Source organism: Hoplias malabaricus, chromosome 13 (genome assembly GCF_029633855.1).
Source record: "Hoplias malabaricus isolate fHopMal1 chromosome 13, fHopMal1.hap1, whole genome shotgun sequence".
In the NCBI taxonomy this organism is placed as follows: domain Eukaryota; kingdom Metazoa; phylum Chordata; class Actinopteri; order Characiformes; family Erythrinidae; genus Hoplias; species Hoplias malabaricus.
The window spans coordinates 33,526,841-33,540,284 of NC_089812.1; the positions used below are offsets into that span (position 1 = coordinate 33,526,841).

A 13,444-nucleotide genomic window follows, 5' to 3' on the forward strand; every position below is an offset into this window, starting at 1 on the left:
AAAAAACGATTGAACTTTGTTTTATTCTAAAGTTGTGTTTTTAAGAGTACAGGCCACTCATATTAATGATTAGCCTGGCTGTAATGTAAAGACTCTTTCCATTCAAGTCAATAAGAGCCTGGATGTACATGACTAGGTATAACAGCCCAGAGGAGAAGACTATGTGTAATCCTACATCAAAGCATATGTCAGGAATCTAAAAACCATCAGAGCAACTTTGTAAGAGCTAAATCACTCACTCATTGCTAGTCTCTGGTTGCCCTGTTTATGAAAATCCCTCCATCCCTCAGTTGTTATGAGCCCTTCATCCACATACCTGAAGTTCCTCATCTCATTACGCTCTGTCCATGCTTATGCTCCAGAGTCTTTGTTCTGTGCTTTGATTTATACGCTAAGCTAACTGAAGCAGGGCAGCTTTGGAGTTCTCCTGCTCCTCCTCTTTCTCCTCCTTTGGCTCAGTTCAAAAGCTAATATCTCCAATGACCTTGGCTCTGAGCCCACCGTGGCTCATTAGGGCAAATCAAGGAGACTGGAGCTCAGAAAGGGCTCTACTTTGATTTGGGCCTTCTGTTTGAGCAGCTATATTTCTGGGACAGGCAAATGTTTTGCTGTCCTTTGGCTCTGACTAAAGCTTACTGAAACATCTGTTGCGTTCTGGCAAAGTGGGGAGAAGCCCCCCGACCTGCGTGAGGGTCCTCATTCAGATCTAATCTACTGAGAGAACCCTTGTGTGAGGAGTGCTTGCTCGCCCGAGGGTCTAATTTGGGTAGCGTGATGCTTTTGGAGAGCACCAGTAAAGCCTGGGCCCTTTCCACATGCCAAACAGACGCTTCACTATCTGCTCAAAGATCAGAGCAGCTCCGGAGATTAGGGGCCAATTATGAATGGCTGTTCTGTGGTGAAGCTGTTCCTCTGAACTGTCCTGCTCTTTTCCTGCCCTCTGTCTGTCTGCCTGACTTACACACTGCTTCTAGAGAATCCCTTGACTGTGGTTAACCAATGCTTTCATCTACAGTCCCTCGGTGTGTAATGCCATTACACTCCTTACTGACCATGGCACTTGCAGTGGAATGGGGAAAAGGCCTCATTTTTAATGGAAATCACAGTTTATTATGGTTATGGGAATCTCTAGAACATCAGATTTTAAGGAAAAGAGAACTTGAATGGTGCTAGAGTTTTTACTTTGCTCTAATCCTAACAAAGGGAGGTACGGTGGTGCAGCAAGTAGTAGCAGGTCACTCTTACACAGCTCTTGGTTCTTGGGGTTGTGCGTTTGAGCCCCGCTCCTTGTGACTGTCTGCGTGGGCTTCCTCTGGGTGACTGTCTGTGAGGAGTGTGGTGTGTTCTCCCTGTGTCTGCGTGGGTTTCCTCCGGGTGACTGTCTGTGAGGAGTGTGGTGTGTTTTCTTTGTGTCTGCATGGGTTTCCTCCGGGTGACTGTCTGTGAGGAGTGTGGTGTGTTCTCCCTGTGTCTGCGTGGGTTTCCTCCAGGTGACTGTCTGTGAGGAGTGTGGTGTGTTCTCCCTGTGTCTGCGTGGGTTTCTTCCGGGTGACTGTCTGTGAGGAGTGTGGTGTGTTCTCCCTGTGTCTGCGTGGGTTTCCTCCGGGTGACTGTCTGTGAGGAGTGTGGTGTGTTCTCTCTGTGTCTGCATGGATTTCTTCCGGGTGACTGTCTGTGAGGAGTGTGGTGTGTTCTCCCTGTGTCTGTGTGGGTTTCCCCCGGGTGCTCTGGTTTCCTCCCACTGTCGGAAAACACACGTTGGTAGGTGGATTGGCGACTCAAAAATGACCATTGGTGTGAGTGTGTGAGTGAATGTGTGTCGCCCTGCGAAGAACTGGTGCCCCCTCCAGGGTGTGTTCCCACTCTGCACCCAGTGTTTCTGGGTGGGCTCATGACCCACAATGACCCTGACCTGGATAAGTGGTTACAGATGATGAATGAATGAATAATCCTAATAAAACTGCAAGGTGTTTGTTGTCTTCCTTGAGATCAGATTCGGCTTAGTCTTTTAGAGTTAGAGCACAAACCGCACTGATATAAAATAGGGGGCTGGCCTATTGCTTCTGTTGAGTGCATATATTAGCACATGGCTGTGGTTGTTAAAAGCCCTGTTCTGAAGGCTTTATTATAATACATTATTCATCAATAAAATTACAATCTTGCTCATCCATATCCCACAATGTATTTTTTTTTCAACGAGGTCATAATTCTGTGTCCATATAAAGTTTACCTTTTAACCCTTTTGAATGAATAAGACTTTTTACAGTGCATTTAGGACTAAAATATGTACATTTGTTCAGATTTTTTTGGCCTGAGGACAGTCATTATAACTTCAAGGTGCCTGAGTGGACCAAACTGATGAAGGCTTACCTAAGAGTGCTGCTACTCTATGAATAACAAGCTTCAAATCACGTACAGGTGTTAAGGAAGAAAATGGCTCGGGCAAAAGTCAAACATTTAAAAGATTATTTCTGACAAAATAATTTAAAAGTTAAAAAAAAGACTTTGTGTACGGCTCCAGGAGTGTTATATTAAACATTCATTTAGCAATATGACACAGAGAACGTTTTAAAGGGCATTTCTCAGTGGCTACCCACGGTTTCAGATGGGTTTAAACCATTATAAAGATAAATTAACATGATACAAAGTAGTTGGCCTGCTGTTAAATAGTTCTACACAATGTAGAATGCTAGTGTAGAAGCAAATATTTATTTGTTGTCTGCGGTCTTGAGCCTACAGCTGAATCAGAGCCCTGCTGATATTCTGTATCAGCTTCAGTGCTTCCTTTTGTATGATATATGTATTAACTCTATGGTTACTCTATTGTAATGTGAAGTGAAATTGAGTGGCGCAGCAGGTTAGTGTCGCAGTCACACTGCTCCAGGGACCTGGCGGTTGTGGGTTTGAGTCCCGCTCCGGGTGACTGTCTGTGAGGAGTGTGGTGTGTTCTCCCTGTGTCTGCGTGGGTTTCCTCCGGGTGACTGTCTGTGAGGAGTGTGGTGTGTTCTCCCTGTGTCTGTGTGGGTTTCCTCCGGGTGACTGTCTGTGAGGAGTGTGGTGTGTTCTCTCTGTGTCTGCGTGGGTTTCCTCCGGGTGACTGTCTGTGAGGAGTGTGGTGTGTTCTCCCTGTGTCTGTGTGGGTTTCCTCCGGGTGACTGTCTGTGAGGAGTGTGGTGTGTTCTCTCTGTGTCTGCGTGGGTTTCCTCCGGGTGACTCTCTGTGAGGAGTGTGGTGTGTTCTCCCTGTGTCTGCATGGGTTTCCTCCGGGTGACTGTCTGTGAGGAGTGTGGTGTGTTCTCTCTGTGTCTGCATGGGTTTCCTCCGGGTGACTGTCTGTGAGGAGTGTGGTGTGTTCTCTCTGTGTCTGCGTGGGTTTCCTCCGGGTGACTGTCTGTGAGGAGTGTGGTGTGTTCTCCCTGAATCTGAGTGGATAAGCGCTTACAAATATTGAATGAATGAATCTATATTCATAAGAATATATTGGTATATTTTATTCAAAATGGATTGTTTTTTCGACTTTATATCTGTATAAGGACTGAGGAGTGTATGGTAGTTTTTTAGCTCTTTTCGTGCCTAAATACCATATCAATATTTAGATATTTATATTACTTTAAGAAAGGCAGGATTCTATTTCAGTGCTTCTACTTCTGAGATGTATAAGTCTCCAGGCCCTAATCTCTATTTTCTTCTGCTCTGTCTTCTCTGTGCTGCAGGTCACCTCCACGGCCCAGTCCAGGCAGTCTGCATTACTCTGATGAGGATGTCAGCGCGAAATGTAATGATCTGATTCCAGCCGAGAGCAGCAGCCTGACTGAGAAACCCTCAGAGGTGTCTGACTCACAGGTACTGAAATCACACAGGGCTGGCTCTCTGGATGTAATTAATCCTAAGACCTGCTCTAAACTGCAGTGTCAGTGGTGTTTCAACATTACACCTTTCACTGGAAAGAAAAAAAAACAAGAATAAGCTCTTTTTAATGTCTCGTCTGTTTCTCCTGCAGCATGAAGTCAGATGGAAAGACAAAGGAAACTTTAGCTTAAGATATTTCCCTTTAGAATAAGAGGAAAACATAACATAACCCAGGCATCTCATGTATCTCCTCTAAGGTTTAGTGGAGATCTCACTGAAGTCTCACAATTTGCTGAGATGATAATAATCATGTTTATCTATAATAATGTCACACAGCTCCAGGGATCTGTGGTTGTGGGTTCGATTCCCGCTCCGGGTGACTGTCTGTGAGGAGTGTGGTGTGTTCTCTCTGTGTCTTCGTGGGTTTCCTCCGGGTGACTGTCTGTGAGGAGTGTGGTGTGTTCTCTCTGTGTCTGCGTGGGTTTCCTCCGGGTGACTGTCTGTGAGGAGTGTGTTGTGTTCTCTCTGTGTCTGCATGGGTTTTTTCCGGGTGACTGTCTGTGAGGAGTGTGGTGTGTTCTCCCTGTGTCCGCGTGGGTTTCCTCCGGGTGCTCCAGTTTCCTGCCTCAGTCCAAAAACACACGTTGGTAGGTGGATTGGCGACTCAAAAGTGTCCGTAGGTGTGAGTGAATGTGTGGTTGTGTGTTGCCCTGTGAAGGACTGGCGCCCCCTCCAGGGTGTGTTCCTGCCTTGCACCCAATGAGTCCAGGTAGGCTCTGGACCCACCGCGACCCTGAACTGGATAAGGGTTACAGATAATGAATGAATGAATGAATGAACCAGAAGTATCTCATCTCCTTTTTTGTCTTAATACTATTTCTTTGAAAAATCACTATAAAATCTCACAAGAACCACTGAGCAATACCATTATCCTCTGGGATTCACCTTTGTCTAGCTTTTGTCCATGTCGTCTTGTGGGCCTGGAAAATCAGTCTTAGAGTTCTTTGTTGTTGTGTTTTTGTTTTATCCTTTGTTTGAATTGAATAAGCGAGTAAGGCGGCCTATGCAGACAAAAGAGTTTTTTTGTTGCTGTTTATTTGTTCTTTATCTTCATCCGTATCGGGTTCCATTTCCACTTTCTGTAAAGCCGTGATCTCAAAACCGCTCTCGACCCACTTTTTTCTTGAAAAATGCTTTCCACCAAAGCTATTGACTTTCCTTTATAGGCAGACATTCATGTTTTATTTTTTTTTTTTTTTGTCATCATAGATAAAGAGGCATTCTTTTTTCTCCATTATGCATCACAGCCCTCCCCAAGGGAAAAGACCGCCCTCCCCCGGTGTACAGCAGTGTACGAGCACAACGGCTTGAGGCTGCACTATTTCTGCTAAGCCCGGAAAATAAAGGGTTGGCATTCTGTTCGATAAAGATGAGCGAGAGTGACCTTTGCCTGACAAATGATGCTCCGTATCGATCCAAGCAAAAGTACCTTGCCATTTTTATTCGTCTGTTCACTGTGACACCCCCTCCTTCTGGGAGACAGATGGGAAGAGTGGCCCAAGCCCATTCTCACGTCCAAAGACTTTGCCTCGCTTATTTCATTGGGACTTAGATGTTATCCGGCAGGATATGCGCCGCTGGCGAGAGATGGGATCTTTTAGGCTTAAACATAGGCTCCATGACTCAGCAGCCTTCAGGCCTGTCACTCTCAGCTACCACAGCAACGGAGTGATGTAGCATTTATGTTGACAGTAACAAACAATCATTGTATGCCAATGCAATAAAAATGGACTTAACTGAGAAATAATAAACCATGCATAGCTTCGCCACTCGGGAAATATATAACAAAAATAAAATAAGAGCCTTAAACTTTATTAAAATAAATATGTATTTGACAAAATTTCATTTCAATTGGACTGTCAGTCAGGCTGTATCTCACTGCAGCAGAGACTTGTAGAAAGTCAAAATAAGTATTGTTATCATACGTTTGGCAGTGCTTTTACAGGATTTTATAGTAAAATCACAGTAGTGAGGTCTGATACTGAAGTTCTGGGTCAAACACCTGAACTGAATGGTGCTTATATCACTCTAGAGAACCCAGCTCCGACGGCTAGGGTTAGGGTTATACAACTGTAGCCCATGTCACTCATTGTAAGGAGTGTACACCAACTTGAAAAATAAACCTGAATTTACAATCGTGGAGTCGTGGGGTTAAAATGTGAATGGCAGCTGGGGGCACTTTGTACTTTGTCTGTCTCTACCCCGCCCCCCACACCAATTTCCCTCTGTGGGATTTCTTCTGTTTGTTAGGCACCAACACTGTAAAAACATTGTTCCTCTGGGTTCACATAAACCCTTCTTTCATGAGTCAACACCATCTTGTCTTTTTCCTCCTCATTGCATTCATTTACGCCATTTACTTTGCACTTGTGCAAATAAATGCACCCAGCAGGACCCCTGCTAAGCCTCTGCTGGGAGTGATAATGTGCATAATTCACGTCCTTGGTAACAGAGCTGTAATCAGTTTCACGCTAATCTCATCCTCAGATGCTCCTCCCTCAGATGTACACAAGCTATTTGCTGTTTTTTTGTATGCGAAGATGGTCCCAGCTATCGGAATTCTCTGGGATACACACCAATTGGTGTCTGAAATTGCTGAAAGCTAAAGGTCACCTAGTCTTCAACTGTTTGTTCTGATTAGTGCAGCAACTGTGAGTCTTTCTAAGCCAGATGTAGGCCATGGATTGAGAAAAAACTGATTAGCATATTGTCCTTAAACCTGGAAGCTTTTAATTAGCAAAATATATAAACTTCAGTTAGCGGAAATGAACTGGAACCTTTACCTGTCTTTGTAAATGTGTACACCTCCTTATTTTATGAGGGGTTGTTCTAGAGGTACCTCACAGTAAACAGTTCTTAGACACCCTGTGTAACAAAAAACCCAGTCGATTCACTGATGATATTGTGCTTTCACACAGGGTTGCTCCAAAAATAGATGAAGATCATTTAAAATGCACTTTTCAGACTCACTCACTGTTGTCAGCCAATGCTTTTATAATCTAAGATAATGATATTTTACCCATTTTAGGACTCTCTTGTTTATACGTATAAGATCACAGCTTCACAGAGCTATGGGTAAGGCCATTCTCTCCCTTCCCATATGTGTGGTAGTCTAGTGTAGAGCTGCTGCTTCTCCTTAGCATTTCTAGAAACCCTTTGTGAAATGCGTAGTTACCATATCCACTGATTATGTTCATCATTACATTAGATTAGAACTCCCCCGTGTACATTTAGAGCACCATGGCTTTTTATGCAGGTGCTGGTTGAGTTTCTTCTTTAGTAGGTCTTACTTCTGATTCACACTCTTTGTAGTCTGTTTGATTGTAGTCTGATTAAGTATCAAGCAAATTACTTATAATGTTGTCATAATTATATAATTTCTCCTTCTAATTGTATGCCAGTGGTCGCCAGCATTCTTCCTGGAGATTCGCTTTGCTATAGAGTAGGGTGACCAGGTCTGAGACGGTGAAAAAGAGGACACGTCTCGGTGGTGGTGGGGGGGTGGACGACTACTGACGTGCAGACTGACCTATTAAATGTTTACAGAGAAGGTTATCGACCAATAACGGTAGCTCTACAGTCAGACCGTCCAATCTGAAGATTTTAGGCTACTTCACCACGCCCACTTCTCACTCAAGCGAACCAATCGGAGTAGGGGAGGGCGGGACTAGTTTGTGAACGAAACGTTTCTCGAAATTCTATGTAAGCGCTAGAAAAACAAATGTGAAATTCCGCCCGGACATTTTTTTAAGTCTAAAAAAGAGGACATGTCCGGGTAAAAGAGGACGTCTGGTCACCCTAGTATAGAGTAGATGCTGCGTTCTATTCGAACTCAGATGTCAGAATCCAGCTGGAATGCCCCCATAACTTGGACAACCCAAAGTTCAGAATCAAAGATGGCTTCCTGCACATCAACAGTGTGTAAAAGCAGTAGTTCACCGTTTATTAGGGCCTCTATCTGTTTGTATCCAGCACATGCCCAGTACTGTCCAACTGCTGTATGTGGATGTATTTCCATGGTGTTTGGATGCGTAACATTTTGTTTGACATCATTCCCAGCTCTGACATCTGACTTACGAGGTAATGGAATGAAGCAAACAAAGACGTCTAAAGATGTTTATTAACTGGAGTGTGTATAGTAGTACACTCTGACCAGGGCTGGTTCCACTTCCACTTAAGAAGTCTCATTAATTAGCTGTGTAATTGGATCAGACGTGTTGAAAAGGAGAAAACCACAAAGTATTTTAGACTGGAAGTACTCCACAGTCAGAGTTTGTACTTCGAACATTTGGAGCGATTCATTATGTGGCTGACTAACCTCCTGCCCTTTTGTCTGCCCTTGTCTCTGTCCAATCACAGGGTAGCGACAGCGAATACGAGATGGATCCCAACCGGCAGAAAACCCACTCCTTTGTCAACCACTACATCAGTGACCCCACCTACTACAACTCATGGCGGCGGCAGCAGAAGGGCGTGTCTCGGCCCCCGGCATACGGCTACGGGCAGCCAGAGGGCGTGGCTGAGCAAGAGTCCCGTCCCCACCCTCCCCCTCTGCCGCCGCTGCCCCCTCTGCTGCCCCACAGCACGCCTTCTCCACAGCCCCAGGGCCAGGGCACGCTCTTCAGGCCCAAAGGCAGCAGGACTCCAACACCTTCACTGCTGTCCTCCGAGACCCACACCCAGCACGCCCTCTACCGGCCCCCTAGCAGCCTGGGTACCTCCACCCAGACGCCCGCCACGGGCTTCTCCTCTTTCGTTTGATACGAGACTCTCTTTCCAATGAGCCAATCACAACGCGCCTGACTCTGACTCCTCCTTCTCCTCCTCCCCCCAGCGTCGCTGTTGTTGTGGTTTGTTCTTTCACTTTGTTTTTTTGAAGAAACTTTATTTATAGAGGTGTTGCTCAGTGTTAAACATCTTTTGCTGCTTTTTTTATTTTACTTCACCTCTCCATGAGCGTACAGTCGTATGAAGAAGTCGGGACGTCTTTGGTAAAATGACATGTTTTGGTGGTTTTCTAAATGACAAGAACACATCGAAACACATCCACCATCGGGTAAAATTTAAAAAATACACGTGTCATATTTCTGCAAATTATAGTGAATGAGTTCTATTTATATTATATATAGAAAAATATATTTTATTAATAGTTCTAGACAAATTGAAATATATATATGTACAGATAAAATAGTGCAGAAGTGTCTTCTTTAGAGAAAGTGTTAACGTATTTACTTGGAAAATCAACAAAACTTGTCATTTGATTTGAGCACCCAGACTTTGGAATACAGCTGCGTATGTGTGTTTGCACGCATGTGTGTAAGAGCATAGGAAAAAAAAGACAATCATTCAGCGCGAACATGTTGTTGTTTGAGATCAGATTAGTCACCTAGCCAGTCACTTCTAAACAAAAATAACACAGATACGCAGAAAATATTTTTGAAATGAGAGGCAGGACTGAAGTGAAGGAGATTACAGATATTTAAGGAGTGGAAAAACTTTAACAGGCTTTGCATGTACTACAAATTTCCCAAAGCGATAAACATGGTGATTGTACATAAATACATTCATTTGAATTCATTCAGTCACGTCTGTATTTGATGGCACTTTTGCTCTAAGCCTAAAACCGCAGCTAAATGTATTGGTGGGACAAGACGATACGATCTTCTTGGACTGAACTTTAAAGTGATGGTTCCGAACCCTTTATTCTTAGCCACTATGCTGTTTTTCAGAGCTATTGCAAAGCTAGCAGTTGTGGACACCCGAGCAGTTGTCGCTAGTCGGTTTTTATTGTGTCGCTGTGTTTCGTCATGAGAGAGGTTTGCTTGTGTTCATAGTTTTGGATCTAAAAAAGGTGAAAAGTTTGTTCAGGTGAGACCTGGTCCACTGCCAGGCCGTGACATCGCATCACCCCAGGCGACGGCAGGCGGCTGCACCGTGGACACCGGTTCAGCTCTCCAGAGAAAACACTGAAAAGCAGGTCTTTATTATTTCTGTGAAATGAAATGAGGACACGAGACCACACCGGGTCACGACAGGAACGAAACTGTAGCTCCAAGAAGCGACACTCGTGTGGGAGATGTAAGAGCATACGGCAATTGTTCCTCGTGAAGAAAAGCTGGACACCGAGCTGCATGTATTAACAGCATATAGGAGGAGACCACTGCCCTTATTTCAGCTGATTTGTACAGAAAAGTAACAAAAATAACAACAAAAAAAACAGTCATCTGTCCGCATGTGTTGGGATTGTATCGCCTAAATTCAGAGAACAGATCTTCATCTCACCAAGACAGTGACTGAAAGACTGAAAACAATGTCTGTAATTTCTTTTTGCGTCGTACGTACTTCTCTGAATATATTGTAGAATGTGTTTTTACAGTTCACAGTGTGACACCGTGTACACATAGGCCTGCTTGTTTGACAGCAGATACGCTTAATTTATTTATGATCATTTGATCATTCGCTTTTCTATTTGAATTTACAAAGTGAAGCGAGACACCGGCTTTATGTGGAATTCCTTCGGAAGGACTCAATAAACGAAATTAGTGATAAATCACAATCCACACAATCTTCTGTCTTGTTCTCTGTGAGGTGACCATCACTGTACAAATCCTTTAAGGAATTATAATGGGCCAAGCTCATGGTTCTTTTCCAAAATAAATTATTTTATTTTTCAGTGCCTCTGTGGGTCTCTTTATTTTTTTTTAAATCTCACATCAGTGTTGCATTCATTTTGAATATTGCAAATTGCGCACCCTTGTGGAGAATCTTCAGCCTGCTAAACGCGAGCGAGTGAGTTGCAAGCTAGTTTTATGACGCACTTCACATCACTTCTCACAGACACCTTGAGTGGTGTTCGAACCCACAACCCCGGAGCTGTGTGACAGCGACGCTACCTGCTGCGCCGCCCGCTGCAAACAATTTGATGCATTGAAATTATTGCAGTAAGAATTACATATTTTACATTCTTATTGCAATAATTTTCCATCCATCCATCCATTATCTGTAACTGCTTATCCAATTTTTTTTAGGGTCGCAGGGGGTCCAGAGCCTACCTGGAATCATCGGGCGCAAGGCAGGAATACACCCTGGAGGGGGCGCCAGTCCTTCACAGGGCAACACATTCACTCACACACTCACACCTATGGACACTTTCGAGTCGCCAATCCACCTGCAACGTGTGTTTTTGGACTGTGGGAGGAAACCGGAGCACCCGGAGGAAACCCACGCAGACACGGGGAGAACACACCAACTCCTCACAGACAGTCACCCGGAGCGGGAATCGAACCCACAACCTCCAGGTTCCTGGAGCTGTGTGACTGCGACACTACCTGCTGCGCCACCGTGCCGCCCTTGCAATAATTTTGATGAATCTAATAATTTAAATAATCAAATCACTTTCGATGAGCAGTTTAAACTCCACCTACCAGTACAGCACTACCAGTTACTGGTAAAGGAATGCATGCATTGTCTTTCTTCCTCAAGCTTCTCATATTTCACATTTCCATGTTATGAGAAAGCGTCTCCTCCCATCACCATCAACATCAGATCTATAAAGGGAAATGACACTTGATCCATCCGAGCAGCGTCGGCCTCCTTTCTTTCCCCCAGCCATGGCCTGAATGAGAATGTTAAGTGAGTGTAAAATTCATAAAGATCCTGAGAAACCGTGCCGTGTCGCAGTGGGAGAGTGGGAGAGCTCGTCTGGAGATAATCTCTTTATTCCGGACTGGAACTCGTTGATCTGAATGTGGGGTTAAGAGGGACAGAGAAGAAAACACCATTGTGTTGTGAAGAAGATAATATATAAAGCTCATCTGTCTCAGAACCTGTAAAACTCAAGATATCAATATCTCTAATGAACTAACTCCGGCTGGACTGATACTCACTAAGGCCCAGCGTCCTCAGAGATCATGGATGTGATGATGTCATGGCGAGTCCACCCTGTTACTTTTTAGGAACATGGGTATGATCATAGTCGTATCAAACACTCACATCTCTAGCTTGATAATGTAAACATATTTCACAAAAACCCTGGAAATAGATGGTTTTATGTACGTATTTAGAAAAACAGAGTGACATTTCATTGTGTTATAACAAGAAAACAAAGGTATTGTTAGTTAAATTCATACGGTACATTCCTGGCTCACTTGGGGTCAGTTTTTGCGCACAAAAGGAACCTAGTCTTAGATTAAACCACACCGCTAACGCTGTTTCACTGTTGAAAATTCCACTTAGTTCAGTCTTGGGTTTAATCTGTCTGTAGAAAATTGGCAGTCGGTCATTTACACAACCATTAATATAATTTATTTTCATCACAAACACTTTCTAAATGCTCTGTAACAAGGTGGACGTGACTCTAATATCACATGCAGATGTATTTTTGGCCTGAGATTAACTGATGAAACTGCTCATGTATCTCCAGCCCCGCAGGACGCAAGACCCCTCAACATTAATGTTTCTTAATGTTTGACAGTAACCCTCCGTGGACTGATAGATACTTATAACTTCCACTACTGAAGCTGAGCTGGGAACGTAGCCAGATGCAGGAAATCACTTTTAAATATGAGCAAAAGACTTTAACGTCTTCAGTGTACCGCCTGCCAAACTGTTAATGAAATAATAACATATGTCTAACTCATATAGTCTGCTCATCCTGTCCTTTTAACTACACATTTACACAACGTTGGCCATCAGAGGAGATGAATGTGGTAATTGTGCGTCATTATATTTAGTGGACTATTAGCTCATCCATAAAACCATCTGTACACAGAACTTTCTCCTTGGGAAACTGATACGTGCCCTTGATAAGAGCTTTGCTGCTAACAACGGGTAATGATCTAACTGTTTAAACATTCCATTCCTCTTAAGTACCCCTGCCTAAGGCTTTGTCTTGTAAGAGGATACGTCTCCCTAGAGGCCTGCGGCAGAGGTGCAAATTACACCCACAGCGGCCTTTTCTAAATGACCATTCATCATGCGAACGCACAAATGACCAGGAACCCGAGGGTGCTGTCTAAGTCTTCTAACGCCGTGATCGTTCAGCTGCGAGAGCCTTGTCGGCGTATAGTGTTTCAATTAAGAGAATACTTTCAAAGGCTTTGTCAGACAGAGATCAACAAAGAACACATTACAACTCTGTGCTTTTGTCTCACGCCAGTTTCCCAGAATGCAGCTTTCAGCGAGACCCTGGCTCTTTAAATAAATCTTGAAAACTTTAAAAAAAAGTTGATTTTCAAATCCAATGGTACAATGGTATTATACTCATGATCAAAGCTTCTTTTGTTTATACGAATGAGGGGATTGTTCTAACATTTGACAATAGGATTTGGAAATGTATTGGTTTTTTTTCCAACCTTTATTTACCAAGAAAAACCTGACAGAGTAAATGTGAAAGGGCCCGTAACCTGAAACTCTGTTTAGTTTCTGTTGAGATTTATCTAGCACACACTTTTGGGATTCATTGTTCCATGATTTCTTATCTGTCAGAATACACAGCTGTGTTGCTGCAGTGCATTCTGCTTTAGTGTTTCTTCTG

At 43.7% G+C, this 13,444-nt stretch overlaps 1 protein-coding gene across 1 annotated transcript in view; it reads left to right on the top strand.

Moving 5' to 3' along the window:
• Nucleotides 1–10,538, top strand: part of sdk2a (sidekick cell adhesion molecule 2a) — a 174,216-nt gene extending 163,678 nt beyond the window's left edge. Inside the window, exons 44-45 of the mRNA XM_066642524.1 lie at nucleotides 3,714–3,843; nucleotides 8,269–10,538. Coding sequence (XP_066498621.1) covers nucleotides 3,714–3,843; nucleotides 8,269–8,670 — 532 coding nt within the window. The 3' untranslated portion in view covers nucleotides 8,671–10,538. The remainder of the gene's footprint in view (nucleotides 1–3,713; nucleotides 3,844–8,268) is intronic.
• The last annotated feature ends 2,906 nt before the right edge of the window (nucleotides 10,539–13,444 follow it).